Raw genomic sequence first — 19,240 nt, 5'->3', positions numbered from 1 at the left:
CTCCCTCTTTCAGTTGATATGGGTGAGTTGAGGTAACCGTCCATATAGGCTACGTCCTCTACTCTCTGTAGGTTTAAAGCAAGGCTATAGCTATGTCGTTTTAAATAAAACCGTGGCGAACTATATCTTTTTTTGGATAACGAAACACGTATCCTATGTATTTGTTAAACTGTTTTTAATTGTCCATGGCTCATTAAGCGTTTTTTTTTACTTGTATAAACTGTTATTGGCTTGTTGAAAAATCAAGCGGATTGGTATATGGGGGACTATTGCACAAAAAGCTTCAATTTGGACTGCTGTGTTGGTGATCCACGATGTGCGCAGCGTGTGACCGTCACCGCATCAGATGGTCAGTTATTTTAAGGCGCTAAAACAAGGTCGCTGCTTCAGTTTTTCAGAGTCAGACTGTACCAGATTTATTCTGAACTCAAAAACCCTGTCTATTGTGGGTGTCTACGTGAACAATTCGCTTCTCAATCGCCCAAAGAAAGTGGGAAATATATTGTAATTGCCCATAGATAAAATATATATTTTTTACTTTTTTACTTTTTATTATCATTAATTGTAGTTTTTTTTTAATCGTTTACAGAGGCCTGATAAACAGTGTAATTAATCAGACTAAGACAATACGTATTATTATCATCACTGATCCCATTCCCTCCTTTTTCTTTTTCAGTTTAACAACCCTGAGCAGTCATGGCAAACCTACAGCAGGAGTACCCCTTGGTCCTGCTGGGGATACTGGAAGAGCTGGCCAACATGCGCCACTGGCTCTCTTTCCAGGACCTCTGTCGCATGGTCAGCACCCGGTTCGATCTGGAGCACCTTGTGGAGCTCAGGAGCCTGCTGTTTGCTGCAGCCAGTCAAGACCCATGCTTCCCTGCTACCCTCTTCAGGGACCGCGTTGCCGTCAGAAATCTGGGGCTTTCCCCGATAGGCGTGGCTGCGGATATCGTTACAATCTTCAATCTCATTCAGATGACAAGTGGTTCTTATGATGGCAACCAATCGACGAGGAGCGAGGCGGCTATCCCTATCGACCAATCGCTGAGACCCTCTGAGCTCAATCCGCTGAGCTTTACTGGAAGGGAAAGAGCACGTTCCCACTCTGACATTGGAAGCAAGCCCATAGATCAGCACTTACTCTTCCCCAAATCCAATTATTCAGCCTACAAGCGAGGAAGCCTCCCGCCGGATCCCATCTCGCTTGTGTCCTCTCCTCCGGCCAGAGCGAGGGCTGTGTCTTTCAGCTTGCCACACAACACCCCTTTATTTCCAGGTGATCAGTTCACAAGCCAGGACATGCAGAACATGTACCTGCCCCTGGAGACCGACAGCGAGTCTAGCGGAGAGTCCGTCCCTCCAGAGGTGTTCGAAGATGAGCAGGAATCCGTTGTGGACCAGAAGAGAAACATCTTCAAGAAGGATTTCCACAACCAGCCGGCGCTAATACCCCAGGTGACTATTAGCAGTGAGTCTCCTAGTCCTGGTCAAGTGCCGAAATCCTTTGATAACCTTAGCTTTGAGATGCTGAACAACCCTTACCCATCACCCACAGCTGTTCAGCATTTACCGGAGCAACAGGTGAAGCATGAGAGCTTGGATGACCTGCAGGACTCCACCTACTTTGGGCCGAGGTCAAAGGCTGAGTGGTCCCCATGTCACCTCCAACCCCCCAGGGCCCAGAAGTCCATGTGGCCCAACAAGAGCCATAGTCTGGAGGACCGGGTCAGCATGGGAAGCATGGGGTTGGGCTTGGAAAAATCAGGGGCTCCGTTCCCGCGGCGGTCTTCCCCAGCTATCAGCCTCCTCGGGGCATCTTTGGCAGGGGAGTTTAGGCATAGCGTCATGGTAGATAGAGGCGATGGAGCCAAGGCTCAGGGAACCCAGACTGAACCCCTGGACCACAGAAGGCTCCGCAGCATGGTCCACGCTGACCGCCTCTCCTTCATGACCTCGCTGGATGATCCCGAGTTCGGGGAGGACGACATCAGCGCCATATTCCGTTTCCTCGACGACATGAGCATGTGCGGCTCGACGGGCGTCCTGCACCCGAGCGAGGGAATGGCGGCCGTGAACCCGGAGACCCACGAGGGGAGGAGGGGTCGCCTGGGTCAGCTTCAGAGACTCTTCCACTCCCTGGAGAGCAGTGACGACGGCCTGAAGGCCAGCGTATGCAAGCTGCTTCTGCGCATGAGCCAGATAGAGCGGCAGCTGGAGGGCCTGGCCGAGGTCAAGTCGGAGATCTCCCAGGTCCTCTCTGCCCTTCAGCGGCTGGACGAGAAGATCCAGCAGCCTGTGGTCGGGGGCGGACGCGCCACAGGAGGAGGCCGGTGGCTGGAGCCTCTCAGCGCCGGCGTGTCCTCGTTCAGCAGCCACCCGGTGACTCCTGGTTCTGAGACGTCAGAGCCCCAGCCTCTGTCTGTGTCTGGGCTTCTCTACCCGAGGACCAGCAGCAGCAGCCTGGACTGGAGTCGGTGGAACACTGGGGGGCCGATGGATAGCAGCAAGGATCAGGCCGAGGGTTCCAAGGGCTCCAAGGACGGGAAGAAGGAGGCGTCCTCTCGACGTACCTCCAGAGCCCAGGCCGAGGAGAAGGGCGTTTCTGATGCCAAGCGTCCCAGTGTGTCCCACTCTGCACGGGAATGGGCGGTTACATTCTCTAAAGGCAAAGACCACAAGGTTTCTTCATATGAAAAAGGAGGACAGGTAAATCAACTTTTTCTTTCTTTTTTTGTGTTTGTGTGGATTGGAGGTGTTGTTGATTGATTGATAGGTGTTTGTGTTTGTGTATCTGTCAATGCATGTTTGTGCATGATGTTCCATAATGCATTTTAATTGCTGAGCAACAAGAATGTGTACTTCCACACACTCAATCTGTTTTTAGCTTATTATATTGTTGGTAAACAGACCCTTAAAGGCTTATTGGTGATAATTAGGTAGTAACAGTTGTAGAAGTAATTGATGGTGATATACTAATAATGACTTATACCTGCCACTGGTATACTCTTTTATCCCATATTTCACCGGCATCTTAAAGCTGTAGTATTCTTCACTATTTCCACTATTCAGGTGGATCAGACCAACAGCAGCACAACCAACCTGCTGTCTCAGAAGCCCCAAACCCTGGTGGAGCAAGTGTTTAACTCGGGCTTGTTCAAGCAGAAGGACAGCAGTCTGATGGGTGGGATGAGCTCTGGGAAGGTCATGGAGTCTAGATTGTCTGAGGGGAGGGGAAGACCAATCTGGGCTCTCAATGACAGAGAGTCCCCCATCTCCCCTTTAAATATGCAGGTATGAACCGTCCTTTGTTGATAAAAAGAATGAAATACTTCCATGGGGCTTTCAGAAAAAAACAACGTTTTGCTGGTTGTTAATGTACTATGAGTACATTGTTTTAATGTTGAAATATTGCCAATTTACAAAGCTGAAGAAAGGCTTTTAGGACCGTTTTTTAACAGAAAGGAATGTATACTTCGATCAATAACAATAAGTAAGTAATACTTTATTTATATAGCACTTATTAAAACAAGCAGTTACAAAGGGCTTCACACACACACACACACACAAGAAATTTAAGTCAATAATAAAAAAATGTATTAAAATATAAACACAGGTTGTGTATGTGCTTTAGTTTTAGAAAATAATGATCACCATTAAGGCGTTAAAATCGAATTCTGTTTGTTGCAACTCGAAATTCTTGCACATCTTCCCAAAATTATAGTCTAAAGTTCATTAAACTGGCAAATGCTGAGGCCTACTATATCGAACCAATAGCATGCTACGATGCTGACGAGGAATGTCATTAACCTATCAGATTTAGTTGCATTGAGCACAACTGTTAAACTGAGGAATCAGTGGATGGATACAACAGAAAACGGTAGCACATGGTAACAGCAGCATCAGCACCACTCCATGTGTGAGGGTAAGTATTTATGTTATTTGAAAATGTTAACTATGCAAGTTGTTCATCATGGTGAGGTAATGTGTCACATGAGTTGTCCCAGAAATCATTGTGCACTGCAGAAGTTATCCCACCACCATTATCATATCTATTTGTTCCTTTATCTTCTGTAATCTTCTGCACAGATCATCCAGTTTATTTAATCTATGAACTTTTTGTACTATTTGTCTTAGTACTTCTGTGTCAGAAATAAGGGTTAGTAATGCTTGCATGTTTTCATAACTAAGTCCCACAGGTAGGTAGCAGGTATGTAAAACGGTTGGGATTTTACTTCTGTGTGTGTCAACTGACTAGATCATTTGAGATGAAATGGAGCCAACCTGTTTTTAATGGATGTGGTTTTAATGTTTCTGGCACTGGATTTAAGAAGTAATGGGAATGAGTGTCCACTGCAGCAAGATGGCCACATGCCTCTCTCCTGTGACCGAATCAGGTGGGTGACAATGCAGTGCATCAAATAAATCACCTTCTCAGTCCTTCACATTTACTTTCACTGGACAAGGATGCAAGTTTACATCTGGGGTCTTATTGCTAATATGAGAATGGAATTGAAAGCTTGTGCCATAATAGGTTCTTCATAAATATAATGTGTGAAATATGATTGTGATTTGCTCCTTATTTCCATTCTTTTTTCCACTACAGGTTTAAGAATCAAAGTTCAAGAAAAAAGTTCAAGAGACAAATTCACCCTCCTAGTCATTGCATGTTTTGAACTTTCCTTTACAGCCTCTTCTTGAATTAAAACCGCCTTTTCTCTTTTCCAGACCTGTTTTATCTTTGTGAGGTTAGTGAAATGGCTGTAACAGTCCCTGTGATAGCCTGAGCTGGTATAGCAACAAGCACCAAGTTGAATATTCACAATGCCTCTTCAGCTACAAGACTCTAGTTTCAAGATATTTAGAAACACTGAATTATAATTTTTCCCATCCTGTGTCTGTAAAAATAATTAATTTTTCTAAACTACATGCGCACTGCACACCATTTATTTCCTAGATGTGATGTTTTCTAGCAAACATGGATGGGTGAAAGTATTCTTTTTTTTCCCTGCACTTTCTTTATGTTCTACGAGAGTAGTCTAGTGGATGGCTCATTTTTATAATGTTATGCTCATCATTTAGACAAACTTTGACTGGCGAAGTTCCCAAAAAATACAATAGCATTTGTGAAATCAGATGTGTATGTAGAAATCTCACAAACAAACGTTTGAGGACTTCAGTAAATTGATGCCAGAAGATGTAAATTCTCACATAAAAAAGCAAGGATGGTATTATTAGGTCTAAAATACTGACATTTGTGTTCAATCAATAATGAAGTAGGGAGACTGTTAACTTGTGTTAAACCTCTAGCTGTTTTTGTGGAAGAAGTTTCAAGGAATGTGATTTTAAAATACCCTGATCCTAGATGTCACAAGTACAATGTAGCTAATGTGCAAAACGATAAATGTTGAATAGGAAATGTTGCATTTTATAGTCTGTGGTTGCATCGCAAATCGTTTTTTCTTTCAGCTTCATTGACAGTAAAATGTGGTTGCACGTTTTAACATTTTCAATAATACAAACCACATGATTGACAGACATGATTTAATAACTGGGTTTGAGGCATTTTACTCCAGGTTCTGGTACCTGCCGGCACCTTTCCAAGCACGCCATTGGATGATAATTACAAATATGTCATGCGTGTCGGAACCCAAGCCGCCTGCTCTTTTTCCCAGAAAACGATACTTGGACAAATTTACAGATAAACCAAAAAATGTGCAAGAAGTACGGGTTGCAATATTTTTTTTCATTTGTTGAAAACTGTAGAAGTTGTAAAAATAAATGGTTCCTCCTTTGTTAGGGATCGTCTAAATATACAAAATCTCCCATCAACAGAAAGACTTCTGTGTAAGAGTAGTCTACTCTTTCTGATCTATAAGAGGGTTTTTATAGATTGTTTAAAAAAATCCAAAGAATCAGCCAATCTGACAGATTGAGGAAGATGGTTCCAGTCGGTCTGGGCTAAAACAGCAAAGGTGCAATCAACTCTTGTTTTGCAATTGGAGGCAGAGAGTAAATCCCAAAATCTCTAAACATTTCTTGTCTAGCATTTGGTACAATTACTTGGAGTCTCACTTGGCACCTTGTTTGAAGTATTTGTCTTCTTTGTAGGGCCAGGAGTCTCTGAACCCCACAAACATGGACTTCTGGATGGAGGACACCTACACTCCTGGCTATGATGCGTTACTCAGGCGCAAGGAGGCCCACCTTCGCCGGGCCAGGGCCTGTAAACTAGGAGCCCTGTTTATCATCTCTATAATCATAATTCTAGTTATTGTTATTCCTGTTTGCACCATGGGCTTAAAAAGGTCTTGAAAAAGTATAGAAGAAGTATAGAAGTATAGAAATATATATATATATATATATTGTTGCCCATTTTTCTATTTTTTTGTTGAATAGTTTGCTTGCCTTACATGTGTTCTCATTAATCAGAAGAAAAACGTGGCAATCTTCAGGGGAAATAACGGAAAACTGTGATGCGAGATGCTAAAAACGGAGTTGGTAGTCAATATCTTCAAGATGTTTCATTACAATGCTTTGCATGCGTCAGGCATGACTTTGGAACAAATAGCAGGAATTGCAGCCTAGTTTTACAATCATTTATCCTTAATTTTACACTTGCATTACATAAAGTCGTTACTCCCACAATTAACACTTTAATATTTAATTTGATGGAATTTAATTTATGTTATTTCATTTTATTTAAAATATAAGCTATAAGAACAGGGTAATGGGGTGCTAAGGTTTTAAGTTATTTACTTACTTAAAAAATCTCAGAGTTTAGACTCAAACTAGATTAACTGAGCAAATGCAAGTTTTTTATTTAGTCTGCATCCTCTTAACATTACAAATGCATTATCTATCAGCACAAACTTTCAGCACTGCCTGCCTCTTCGAAACACTTGTGAAACTACAGGGCCATTTCAATACTGTTTATAAGTTGTTTATCACCTAAGAAACATTTTGCAGTAACAATTTATAAACAGTACGAGATTATGCCAAATAATGCATATTTTTCAGAAAATATACTGTAGTTGATGCTGAATGTTCCTGTACCTCCATCAAGTAATACGATACACCGTTAAAGCAAGCATAAACTAATAAAAAATATTTTACAGAGGCGTCCTTGTCAAGTCTAAAGTTCACTTAATTGTATTGAGGTGGAGATGGTGCACCTTGTTGGATGTGTTGATGTTTTTCGAAAAGGCTTCCTCCAGGAAGCACTCTTCAATGGCTTGTGCGTAATTAAATTAATTAGCCGTTTAAGCACTCAAGCACACTCGTAAACACAAGCATATTTCTAATCTTTGCATTGGCTTAATCTATAACACTTAGTTAAATTTATGTTTATGATGAGATGAGTGTAGCTTTCCTCATTAGTGCATTGTCACATTATGTGTGGAAATCCTGCTTATGAATTATTAGCTTATTTCTTGTGTGAGTAAGTATTATAAGCTAAACTAATCAGGTGAAGACAACGAGAGGTATGGATCTCAACCACTATAGAGGAAGCAATATTAAAAACACACTGCTTTTGTGTAAAATAGCCGTACTTTCAAAGGAGCACACAGGATGTGCTGGAGATGGGAATTTCACAATGCATCTGCTAAGTAGGCGTTTATGTCTGCAAACTAATCCTCATGAGACTCCTTATGGATCCATTACAGTAGATGCTGCTCTGATGAAACTCACATGGTCAGCACAATTTGCGATGGGCATACTTCTAGAACCTCCATAAAAATGCTTTGTGGCCTTCAAAAGGTTTGTGTCTCTCAATGTTCACCTATTTTGATCTGTTTTCTGGGGTCTGCTTGGGTGAATGGTTGGTGAACCAATCAGCCCTTCAAAGCCACTTCTCAGCAGGTGCTTTGATAACAACAATAACACTTTATTAATATTGAGCTTTTCAAGACACCAAAAGCACTTACATAGCGAGTCTGTGTGTGTGTGTGTGTGTGTGTGTGTGTGTGTGTGTGTGTTGAGAGTGACGACCTGAGTCATTAAGCAGGTAGGGTTGGGGGCCAAATCTGGGGTAACTCACCACTCAACCTACCCTGCCCTATAATGCAAAACAAACTATCACACAATACTAATGAATCATTTAGATAAATAATGACCAGAATTAATTGCTGTATTAAAACAATTATGGCTATGACAGATAATAAATATTTTTTGGGGGAAACTTGAGTGCTGAACTTGCACTCACTTCAAGATACATTAGGCTAAAAGGCAATATTATTTTGACTGTAACTGCTCTGTTTTCCTAAATGAATGACATCCTGAGTTTTTTCAGTGTTTTGTTCAAGTCAAACATTGCTTCCTGATATAATTAGCTGTCCAGTCAGACCAATATATGGCAACCAGCAATCTTTTATAATAAAGTAATTTGAGCAGTACAATTATTTCTTCTCAAATTGTATGAATGGTGTTGAATAATTGATAACAACAGAGAGCTCCTATTGACAGACAAGCATCTCTAATGGATCCTGTGGCGCTGTGAAGAAGAAGACAAACATGCACATATATACACACCATCGCTTCCAAACACATACTGAACATACCCTACATTATCAGAAAGCTTATTGTGAGTGTGTGTGTGTGTTTGAGAGAAAACACCTCTGTGGTGGTTTCCGGGTTCTCTTAATTATATCCTGAAAATCTTAGTTGCTGGGAACCCAGATATGCCAGGCTTGGATGATTAATAACGTAACATCATGTGCTTTGTCCTCTATAAAGAGGACACTGTAACACACTGCATTTTAGGGATTCGAGATTCAACACATATTTCTAACCATATCTATCTCTTATGTGACTTCACACAATCAATGACACAACATTCCACATATTGTTTTCTATTGTTATCTAATATAAAAAAGGTTAATTGTATTCAACTGTATTTAATATAAATATATTGCACAACACAAGATATACATTTATGAAGAATAAATACAATAGTTGTGATAGTAAAAAAAAAAAAAAGGTTGAGACTAATTACATTTAGGATGATCGAATAGTTCCAACCCCCGCCTGGCGGTGTCGCGAGAGTGCACTTATTTACTCTTCACGTCGAAGAAGAAAACAGGCGCTGTTTTTAAACTTTGAGGCAGAACCTCGGGAAGTTTTGACAGGCAGGTGTGGCTTCTCGGTTGGTTCCTGTTGCTAACGTGGTGGAATGCTGTATTTAATGTGACTTTAAGATTCGATGTCTGTAAAGCTACGCGCACCAAGACCTTAAGATATATCACAGGTAAAAACTATATATATATAAATATTTTGTACCGTAATGTTAATCTTCAATAGCTAACGTAACGTTAGCCTGCCGTGATTCCAGACAGGGATAGGCAGCGTCATTTGGATTATCTGGATCCAAGACATCGACCTTTAGAAATATCCTTAACGTTATTATTTTTGACATTTAGTTGATCATCCTAACATAAATAGTTTCCTTTACAGACTGGGGTAATTATTTGTTACATATAAGCATGTTCGTATACAAATCGCTTACGTTGGAGTGTTAAAGTAGTGTGGAACAATTGAAACCAATTTCTTATGATCGTATGAACTTCAGAGCCAGACACGATGGAGACCTCAGTGGTGAACCTGTACGACAAGTTCCTTAGTCATGTGGACAGTATCAGCGAAGGCGTCGAACCACGTAAGTACACAGCTTTTACTTCGGAATGTTTCGCCTCCGGGACCAGAAAGCCCAATCATTAACCACTATTAAGGTGGGCATTGTCTACAGTGTTTGGCTCTGAAATTATGGCAAAATGTACTTCATAATAATGTTCCGGTTGCTGGGCTGCACCTACATGTTGACAATTGGCTTGAACTGATAACATTGTTTCAAATAGCTACTCTAGAGAAAAGTGTGAGATAGAATGTACTGGGAAAACATCTGTGTATGGCTGTAATGTAAGCAAGCTGAAGGCGAAAAGGTCTGTGGGGTAGGGTCACAATTACCATTTGCAAGTAGTTGGCATAATGGGGAGGATTTCCATTAGAATGCCTTTTTGTTTCTCTTCTCTCCTCTGCTCACAATACTCTTCTTCCCTTTTATCAGGGAAAGGTAGTTTTATTGCTATGGTAATGCGCATTTGTCATTGGTTTTATATAGGTCAATAAACAAACGAGTACCTATTAAATGTATAGGGGTATCATACAGAGGTGAACAAAACTATAATTTTATACTACTACTTCTGTCCTTGTTTTTTTTTTTTTTTAGAGTTTATCCAGATGGCGACCAGCTTTGAGGCATGCCGTAAAAAGTGGCTCCAAGCGGACGAGGCACTGGGCTCCTGTAAGGAGGTTCTGGCCAAAGCTGAGACGGACAGAGGGTCGTTGGAGGTCAAGCTGAAGCACGCTCGCAACCAGGTGGATGTGGAGATCCGGAGGCGGCAGAAAGCTGAGGCGGAGTACGAAAAGCTGGTGGGTTCTTTCACGCCTCTCTTCTGAGAACTTCTGTGCAATAAGTCATATTTTTAATTCGATTTTTAATATTGTTAAATAGTTTAATGTCAATATGCTACTCCGGCTATTTAATGCTTAGGATAGTTTTTATCAGACACCCTAACCACCAGACTACCCTGGCTAATATAATTTTATTGTGTTTATATTATTATTATTATATTGTGTTTATTCCACTGCCTCACCTAAGTCTTGATGAAGGATGCTTCTAACATGTAGGATATCAACTCAAACCATTTACCCTGCACACTTTTCTCCCTTCTGCTCGTCTTCAGGAGCGCCAGCTGCAGCTGATTCGGGACCTGTTGATCTCGGAGACCCACAGCAGCAGTGTCCACCTGAGTGAGGAGCAGAGGAATGCCCTGGCCTTCCTCAGTGCCCACTCCCAGGCGGCCCAGTCCGCTAAGGGCAATGTCAACACCAGCCACAGGTCAGAGCCTCCTGCCTGGGCCTGGAGAGCATGTTCAGCCTGGCTAGTATCGATGGATCTACACTGATGCACCCCACCACCATGTATTTTATGTATTAACGTATATCAATGGACTATTAAGATATTTTCAATGTCCACTTGAAAACATTAAGATTTTACTGTTGTAGACCGTTATAAGCTATGGGGATGGGGGTACTACATTTTTGTAGTACTAATAGTGGCCACAGACAGACAAAGGTACATTATACAGATTGTAATTAACTTTTTCATTTATATGATTTGTGAATTACCATAAAGTGACTTGAAGGTTATCTATCCTGCTTCTATATATCAATAAGAATGTGCTCTAGAATGCACTCTAACCCATACAACTCTGAAACTGAAACTTATCTCTAACCACACGATAAAAGATAACATGTCAAAGTAAAAATAATTCAGATAATCAGTCACAGAAAAAGCACCTAGGTTGATAATAGTGAAAGAGTTTCTAACACCTTCCTTCCCTCACGTTACAGGTTAACCACCATTGATGAATCGGCCTCCATGCTGTCAGACATTAGCTATGACCAAACGGATGACTCTTTGGTACGAAAAAACGTCTGTAATAATTTCCATGGTTAATGGTTAGAAATCCTTTGTCACTGAAATCATACATATATCAAGACGATAGCCTTCTTTGTAGCTTTATAGTTTGGGAAACCTTTAAAAAAAATAAAGGGTTTTCTGTTAGAAAACCCAAGTCCATGTGCTTGTGTCCTTGCATAACTTCAAGTTGAAGTCTGATTTGTGGATCAGAATTTCAAGCCTTTATTATCTTTGTTCAACACCTCAGGACTGGGACTCATCTGTCATTAGGACTGTGAAGCTGAGGAAACGCCAGAAAAGGGTGAGTGCAGATTTAATTCATCAATGACTTTGTGAAGACGTCCTTGTTGTCTGTGGTTTAGCTTTTTCTTTTGGGCGTAGTTTGGAATAGTCCCATCATCTGGGGAAGTGGCCTTCATAATTCTCCCATTTCATTCTATATCCCCAGCGGTCCTCTAGAAAACTCCTAGATCCTACCAAGAGACCTCGATCCTCAGGACGTAGAGACCCAGACAGGGTAAATACTGACGTCTGCTGGTGGACCTGCGCTACTACCCCTGCAAACAATGATTCCATACACCTCTATCACGTCTGGGAGAACATCCTAGTTTAAAACCAACAGAGAGTAAACTCTCCTTGCTCAGGTTTGTGGTAATGTACATTGAATGTGTTTGTTTGTATCAGGTCAATGAGTCTGTGGTAACCAAGACGACCATCACTGTCTCTGCTAATGGTGGCCCTGTGGAGGCCGTCTCCACCATTGAGACGGTGCCCTACTGGACCCGAAACAGACCGAAGAGTGGTGAGGACATTTGCATGGGTCTCAATTCACTGAAATAGTTAAATGGAGCAGAATGCTATTTTGGGCTCTATTCATTTCTTGAGTGCAGTTGGTGTTTGACTGTGATGCGTCTATAGCTGCTGCTCCAGTATGGATGGATACCACTACCGACCAATCCGAGACCACCAGCGAGGCACCCAGTATGCCGTTCACCGAGGCCCCACCCACTCCCAGAACCCCCAAGAACAACACCGCTGCCGGGAAGAAACACAACTTTGTTCCCAAAACGGTAATGCCTTCGCTGTCGTGCTGTGTTTATAATGCAAGCAATACCGGTAACATAAGATATGTAGTGCAGCAAACCTGATCTCGGATCCAGCAGTCCTACTATTTATATACTACCATACTATACATTACTATACTATATTACATAGCAGAACTCCTGGGGGAAGACGGCACAAAGCCTGGGCCGGAAAACACAAACAGCAAGGGGTGGAGTTACGCCTTGTTTCCTGTTTTTAAAAAAAGGAAAACAAGGCTGTCAGTCTCATCAGCCTCAACATGATTGGTCAAAACAAAAACTAAACGGAGGAAAGTGAACTCTCCGTTCACCCCTGATTTGAGCTTGTCTGCCATAAGACTTTGGATATTAATCTGAAGTCTGATTTGTGAGACTACAGCTAGCCTAACCCATTCGAGTACAGTCCATGATGTCCTCTTCTGCACTTCACAGGTCATCAGGTCAGAGTTCTGCCAGCCTTGTGGGAGAAGGACCAAGTTTGGGAAGGTGTATCTCCGGTGCCAAGAATGCAGGGTGGTCACCCATCCAGAGTGTCGGGAGCAGTGCCCCCTGCCCTGCAACCCCAGCGCCTTTAGCACCCCCCTTAGGACCACAGAGGTACTGCGCCTTTTGTCCTCCTTTGTATTAAGGAATGAAATCACATATTTCACATTGTCTTAGAGTGTTGGTGGGTCTTTTTACACCTAACCGCAACAAACTGCCTATAGGCCGTTAGTGGAACCAGATGTTAGTCTATTCTGCCCGTCTGTCATGTCTGCCGCTTGATTCCTCGTCATTGGTTTCACGTGACACTGTCGGCTGGTGATTTATTGTGTGTGTGTGTGTGTGTGTGTGTGTGTGTTTTCTGTTTAGATGACACTGGCTGACTTTGCCCCCAGCACCTCCCCCATGGTGCCTGTCCTGGTGGTCTACTGCATCAAAGAGATCGAACGCAGGGGACTAAATGAGGTGACCCTTTATTTTAGTCTGTGTCATTTATGTCAATGACATAAAAGCACAAAGATGTTTATAAAAAGATGAAATAATGTTACCTTTATCACTCATGCATCCTGAAATGTTACATTTTTTTCTGGTTGCAGAGCAATGTATTAGTCGGTGGCTTTTGTTATTACAAACAGGTTTTTTTCTGGTCCTTATTTCGTGAAACATTAGCATTAGAATCATTCCAGCATTAAGCGCTCCGGTTCCCCCTCTGTGTGCAGGTGGGCCTGTACCGTCTCTCCGGCTCCGACCGGCAGGTGAAGGAACTGAAGGAGAAGCTGCTGAGAGGCAAGACTCTCCCGGCCCTCAGTAAGGTGGAGGACATCAACGTGATCACAGGCGTCCTCAAGGACTTCTTGAGAAACCTCACGCAGCCACTGCTCACCTTCCACCTCAACAAGGCCTTCATGGAGGCTGCCGGTGAGTCTGTATGGCGGGGTAGTCTTGGTCGTCTGACCACTAGCCCGTCCAGAGTTCTGGGTTCAAACCACAAGGTGTACCTTAAGCCATCCCAAAAGTTGCGGTGGATAAGAGTTTCTGCTTAATGACTCATTAGTCGTAAACAGTCAAAGATCAAAGCACAAATTTCTTGGATCAGGGAATTAAAAAATAGAAAAGTAAAAGTGTTCCTTCTCATATTTGCAGCATGACATCGTCATTCTGTACTGAGAAAATATGATACGGCAACGTCATCTGCGTAGTAAGAATCAAGCATGAACAACTTATACCACAGCAATTGTGTATAGAATAACAAAAGTACACATGGTAGTGAAGGAATGTGGAAAAGTTAAGTGTTGAGTCATACTATGGCGCCGGGGTTAGTGAGAATGACATTCATTTATTCATTACAAATTTTGAATGTTTCTGCATCCAGAAATCCAGGACGAGGACAACAGCCTTGCTATGGTGTACCAGGCCGTCAGTGAGCTTCCCAGCCCCAACCGAGACACCCTGGCCTGCCTGATGATCCACCTGCAGAAGTAAGGGCCTCTGCTCAGTGCCGTGTGAAGATGCTCAGATGCTATGTACCTTTCTCTTGTCAATATTCCCATGGTTAGTTGCTTCCCCTGATCTCCTTTCCTAGTCAAACCTGAAACTTAACAATTTCTGAACTTCTCTATCAAATTAAATCATTCCAACCACGTTGGTCTAAAACTAAAATGTAGCTCTTTCTAAATCAAATGCATCTAATCCAGTATAGTAGGAAAAGCTGCACCTCAACATCCAGGCACTCCATTGGATCCTCCTATTAATTTCCTGCTTGCTAGGGTCACCTGTTTGGGCTGAATATCTATATGCACGTAAAGGCAGCTGCAGTGTTAACAGTATATGAGATTCTATCAGTTAGGCTTATCCTTCTAGCCCTGGTCTCTTATACCATTTCTTGCTCCCAGAGTGTCCCAGTGTCCGGAGACAAAGATGGACGTGAACAATCTGTCTCGGGTGTTTGGCCCCACCCTGGTGGGCCATGCCCTGGCTGACCCTGACCCCATGACCATCCTGCAGGACACTAGCCGGCAGCCCAGGGTACAAACTGACTCAAACTCAAATGTCTGCAGGTGTACTGTGCAAGATGCCTGAAGCTTACAGACTCATTAATCAAATGACACATAAATTACATAAATGAAGGGATACACTCTACAATAAGGGTACAATACTGTCATTAACCATTAATTAACATTAGTAAATGCAGTAATAAGCATTATAATTAACTAATAACCAACAGGTAATTAACATTTAGCTAATGGTCTAGTAATTACTTATGATGTTCATGTTTACTAAGGTAATGGTTTTCATGTTATCTTGGGTATTAATGTTAACATTATTTAATAGGGTTAGGGTTGGGATTAACCCTTAGGGGTTAAGTTTAACCCTGACCCTATTAAATATTAAACAGTGAAGGGGGTCGCCGCCCCTCCGCTGCGCGTCGGGACGGACAACGCCCCTTAACTGTGGTATAATGAGCGTATACCACGGCCTGTCGTGATCTATTGCTTAAATATATCTTTATTACCTTTTACAGGTGGTGGAGCGCTTGCTGAAAATCCCAGCGGCCTACTGGATCCAGTATGTTCCTCAAGAGAACATGTCCGTGGACAACGGCTCACAAATGGACATGTCCATGAACAGTGGTAATGTCTGATACTATTAAGCCACTTGAAAACATAACTAGGGAATTGGGTGGTATTTAAATTCTCTTTTTTATGAAGGAAAAGTAGTCTAACGTCTTGTCGATAAATGCTCCATAACAATCTCTTTTTTTTTTTTAGAGGCTTTTAAAGAAGCTACATAATCATTTATTGATGCCTGATGTGTCATTCTGTATTTATCTGAACAATCAGTGAGCATCTTGGGGCCTGTCAACACACCGGAGCATCACATGATGAGCAAAACGCCCTCTTCTGGCTCGCTGTCCAAGCGCATGATGCACACCCTCTCCAGCACCACAATGTAAGTCATTCATTCACTCGTTCATTTGCTATTTGGGCTGGGCGATGGGACAATGTATATCATGGGATGATTGATCTCGATCAATATAGGGTGTGATATATACATAGGAAGGATGCGTCCTAAATGGGTCATACTACTGTGTTGTAGGACTGTCACTATTTAGTAGGATACATTCAGACTAGGTACGATTGTAGTCGATTTGGAAACTTTTAATCATCAGATAGTTCCTTAAGGCTGTGTGATAAGGAATAATTACATGAATTAGTCAACATTACGTTAATTTGACTGCTGTTGGTTTCTTTCACTCTTTCGTTATTTTATTCAATAATTTTCAAGTAAAGTAGGTACCTAGCAAGAAAGCTTCCTGAATGTCTCAAGGATATAGGAAGCCACCTCACAAAGATACACAGCCATGGATCACAAATTTTTTTTTGGCAATATTTTAGACCTTTTCTTTTCTATTATTATTCTGGTTTGTAAATAGTCACCTGCATACAGGGTGTAATGAAATTGTTCAACTGTGTGTTGACAATTCTGGTATTTTGAACATTGAGGCTCCTTTCTGGTTTGTCTAGGATGAAATAGAGTGGTTGACACCAAAATTTAGACTATTGGTCCTGTCTCGGGTATTTGCTCATTTAGAATCGCCCCTGCCTACTTCAGAATGGCTGGCTACGGTTGTAGTCTTTTCGCTTTGTTCTAGTCCTACTGTTAAGACAGAGAACTGAGCGAAAAGACTAAACAGCCCCCATTTCCGTTTCCATTTCCGGTCCGGTTTCCGTTTCAATGGGATTTACAAAATGCCAAATAAAACACAACAGAAACAGTATTTTGCTACGATATTTGACCCGGAACATCAACGAACACCACTAACCACTCGGTGAGTTGCACATTTCTTTAAACAAACACTTAGTTTGTTTTAAGGACAGGTTTGTGAATGCCCATAGCCAGCCATTCTGAAGCAGGCAGGGGCGATTCTAAATTAGCCAAATACCCGGAGACAGGAGCAATAGTCAAAAATTCTGTGTCAACCACTCTATTTCATGCTAGCCAAACCAGAAAGGGGCCTCAATGTTCAAAACACCGGAATTGTCCTTTAATGATATAGCCTAAAACCCTTTTGACATTGATGTATATAATGTCTATTTGTGATGGCCCAGAAAAATAAATGGCAGTTTTCCAGCGAGTTTTGCAGTGATGACAAATACTACACAAAATGGTTTTATTTTAGTAATAGGACCTGTACATCGCTATGAGGTGTTTTATAATAATGTCAACGGTTTTTAGGTTGTATCGCTCCTTTTACCATATCCAAACCTGTTGGTTAATAGTTAATCTATTGTTACCCTAACGCTAACAGTCTGAGCATTTTGTAGACCACATAAATTACAAAAGGCATAATTACTTCACGTTTATCAAAAAATAGGCTTATTTTTTTTAGGAATAATTCTCTCCATTGTATTTTTTGTTATACTTTATTGGTAACTTTGTGAACGTTTTCTTGTTTATTCAGATTTGGGACCAAGACTAAACCTGCCACTGCTACCACCAACCGGCAGGTCAACTTCTTTTCCTCCCCACAACTCAAGTGAAATGGTGAAAAAATGTATTTAATATACAGTCTTTTTATTCCATCTTTAATCACATGCATTTAATCGCAATTTACTATTCTCTAGTTGCCTACTTGTCTGGGAGAAAAAAAAAAAGTTTGTCTTGTATTTTAATTTTTTTTTTACCAAGTTTTTATTACGGTTTATGTTTTTATATATGACGTTTTCTATGAAAATAGTGCTTTGTGTGCCTTGCAGTGTTTTTAAAAGATTTGAGTGCCAACGCTTTATTGTTCAAAACGCTTGTATTTACTCCTCTGTAATGAGAGAATAAGCTTTAAATCAACTCATACAAATGCAGGTTCCGATGTGCCTTAAATCACCCAACTGTACGTGCATCTTGATCCATGTGGTTGTCATCACAGAGCCAATCATGTATTGGTATTTAAAAAAGAAATGCAGCAGGATTAAATTAAGAATCCAGTAATATTTCTTGGTTGTGATGGAAATCAGTTGCCATATCATTTTCCTCCAAACTTTTTTTAGCTTATGTTTGCTTTTATATTCATGTCACAAGCAACCTAAATCCCCTCTGCACATAAACATATTATGAAATTAGATTTTTAAAATGTTTTTGTCATGCAAACTAACACTGAATGGGACCGATTGCCTTTTGGCACTAGAATAATCTGTGTAAATATATATTTTCTGACACAAGATGCCACAAGAGGATGCTATTGCACCATCTTTTATATATACATATATATCCTGTCTGTAAAGGACGCCTTGTTTCTTTTTCCTTTTTTATATGAAATTAAGTCTACTACTGTGATACCCCTGATGACCTGTCTACTCTGTGTTAAATCCCACCAAAGGGCGGTGCCACTCTATAAAAAAATGAAGTGTTATTCAAAAGGCCTGGACCTTTATTTCCAAATTTCGGTTCCTGAGGTTTGATGACTTGAGATGTTGAGGATGTTGTAAAGCGATGCTACTGTGCCCTTAAAATAAGTACTAAAATGCGAAAGATTGCACGGTAAACCTTCTTTCCACAGTCTCTAAATGGTGGTTTTCCACACTTCAGCCTCCTTGCTATGGAGTCTGGCCCCTGAGGCCTGTCAGCTTATTGTAGAGGGAGCAGCATTTCATTTCAAATTCACTGAATTTAGGATTACCAAAGCAAATGCACCTTTTATGATGGTATGATGACGGTATATTTACCCCGATTTGTTCTATGTCTCTGGTGGGAGAACCCTCTTCACTCACCCATTGCCGTTTCCTCCGTCATGTGGACTCAATTACGATGCATTCCTCTGCTTGAACTCAAAGGGAGATCAGACAACGGGCCACATGGAGCTCAAAGCACGACATTACAAAGACCCACTCTTTTGTCTCAGCGGGTTTCTGCACTTTCCAGACACTCACATGTAGCAAGAACCATGCTTTGTTGTGAAGTGAGGAATACAAATAATATCCACAACCAAAAAGTAAAAAAGTTAGGCCTGCAACATATTGAATCAATAAGTGTTACCCTATTAACCTTTGTAGATGAATAGTCAGTCTTTACACGGCCCTAAGCGTCATTAGTATGGACCACTTAGTCTTCATTTTCACTAAGTGTATCGAGTGTTTTGGTCATTGTTATTCCCTATATGAAAAGGTGGCCAGATAATCCAATACATCCGTACTGCTGG

At 41.4% G+C, this 19,240-nt stretch overlaps 2 protein-coding genes across 2 annotated transcripts; both read left to right on the top strand.

The window, feature by feature from the left end:
* Positions 1 to 696: 696 nt before the first annotated feature.
* On the top strand, positions 697 to 6,315 carry LOC311338661 (major intrinsically disordered Notch2-binding receptor 1-like; the record flags this gene model as incomplete). The annotated part of the gene is made up of 3 exons (XM_084463943.1): positions 697 to 2,709; positions 3,073 to 3,294; positions 6,112 to 6,315. 3 exons carry the CDS (start codon positions 697 to 699, stop codon positions 6,313 to 6,315), a joined length of 2,439 nt encoding a protein of 812 aa, XP_084320069.1.
* Positions 6,316 to 9,124: 2,809 nt separating this feature from the next.
* LOC311338915 (rac GTPase-activating protein 1-like) lies at positions 9,125 to 18,390 on the top strand. Its single transcript, XM_084464261.1, has 17 exons — positions 9,125 to 9,247; positions 9,569 to 9,655; positions 10,226 to 10,428; positions 10,743 to 10,897; positions 11,413 to 11,482; positions 11,730 to 11,783; positions 11,931 to 11,999; positions 12,167 to 12,284; positions 12,401 to 12,552; positions 12,997 to 13,161; positions 13,417 to 13,512; positions 13,767 to 13,965; positions 14,420 to 14,525; positions 14,940 to 15,072; positions 15,569 to 15,677; positions 15,888 to 15,996; positions 17,510 to 18,390. The coding sequence occupies exons 2-17, from the start codon at positions 9,580 to 9,582 to the stop codon at positions 17,586 to 17,588; spliced, it is 1,893 nt and encodes a 630-aa protein (XP_084320387.1). The 5' UTR covers positions 9,125 to 9,247; positions 9,569 to 9,579; the 3' UTR covers positions 17,589 to 18,390.
* The last annotated feature ends 850 nt before the right edge of the window (positions 18,391 to 19,240 follow it).

This window comes from Micromesistius poutassou (genome assembly GCF_964030765.1).
Source record: "Micromesistius poutassou genome assembly, chromosome: 2".
NCBI classification, from domain to species: domain Eukaryota; kingdom Metazoa; phylum Chordata; class Actinopteri; order Gadiformes; family Gadidae; genus Micromesistius; species Micromesistius poutassou.
Note: the sequence above shows the minus strand (reverse complement) of the source record. Positions and strands in the feature narration are given on the sequence as shown.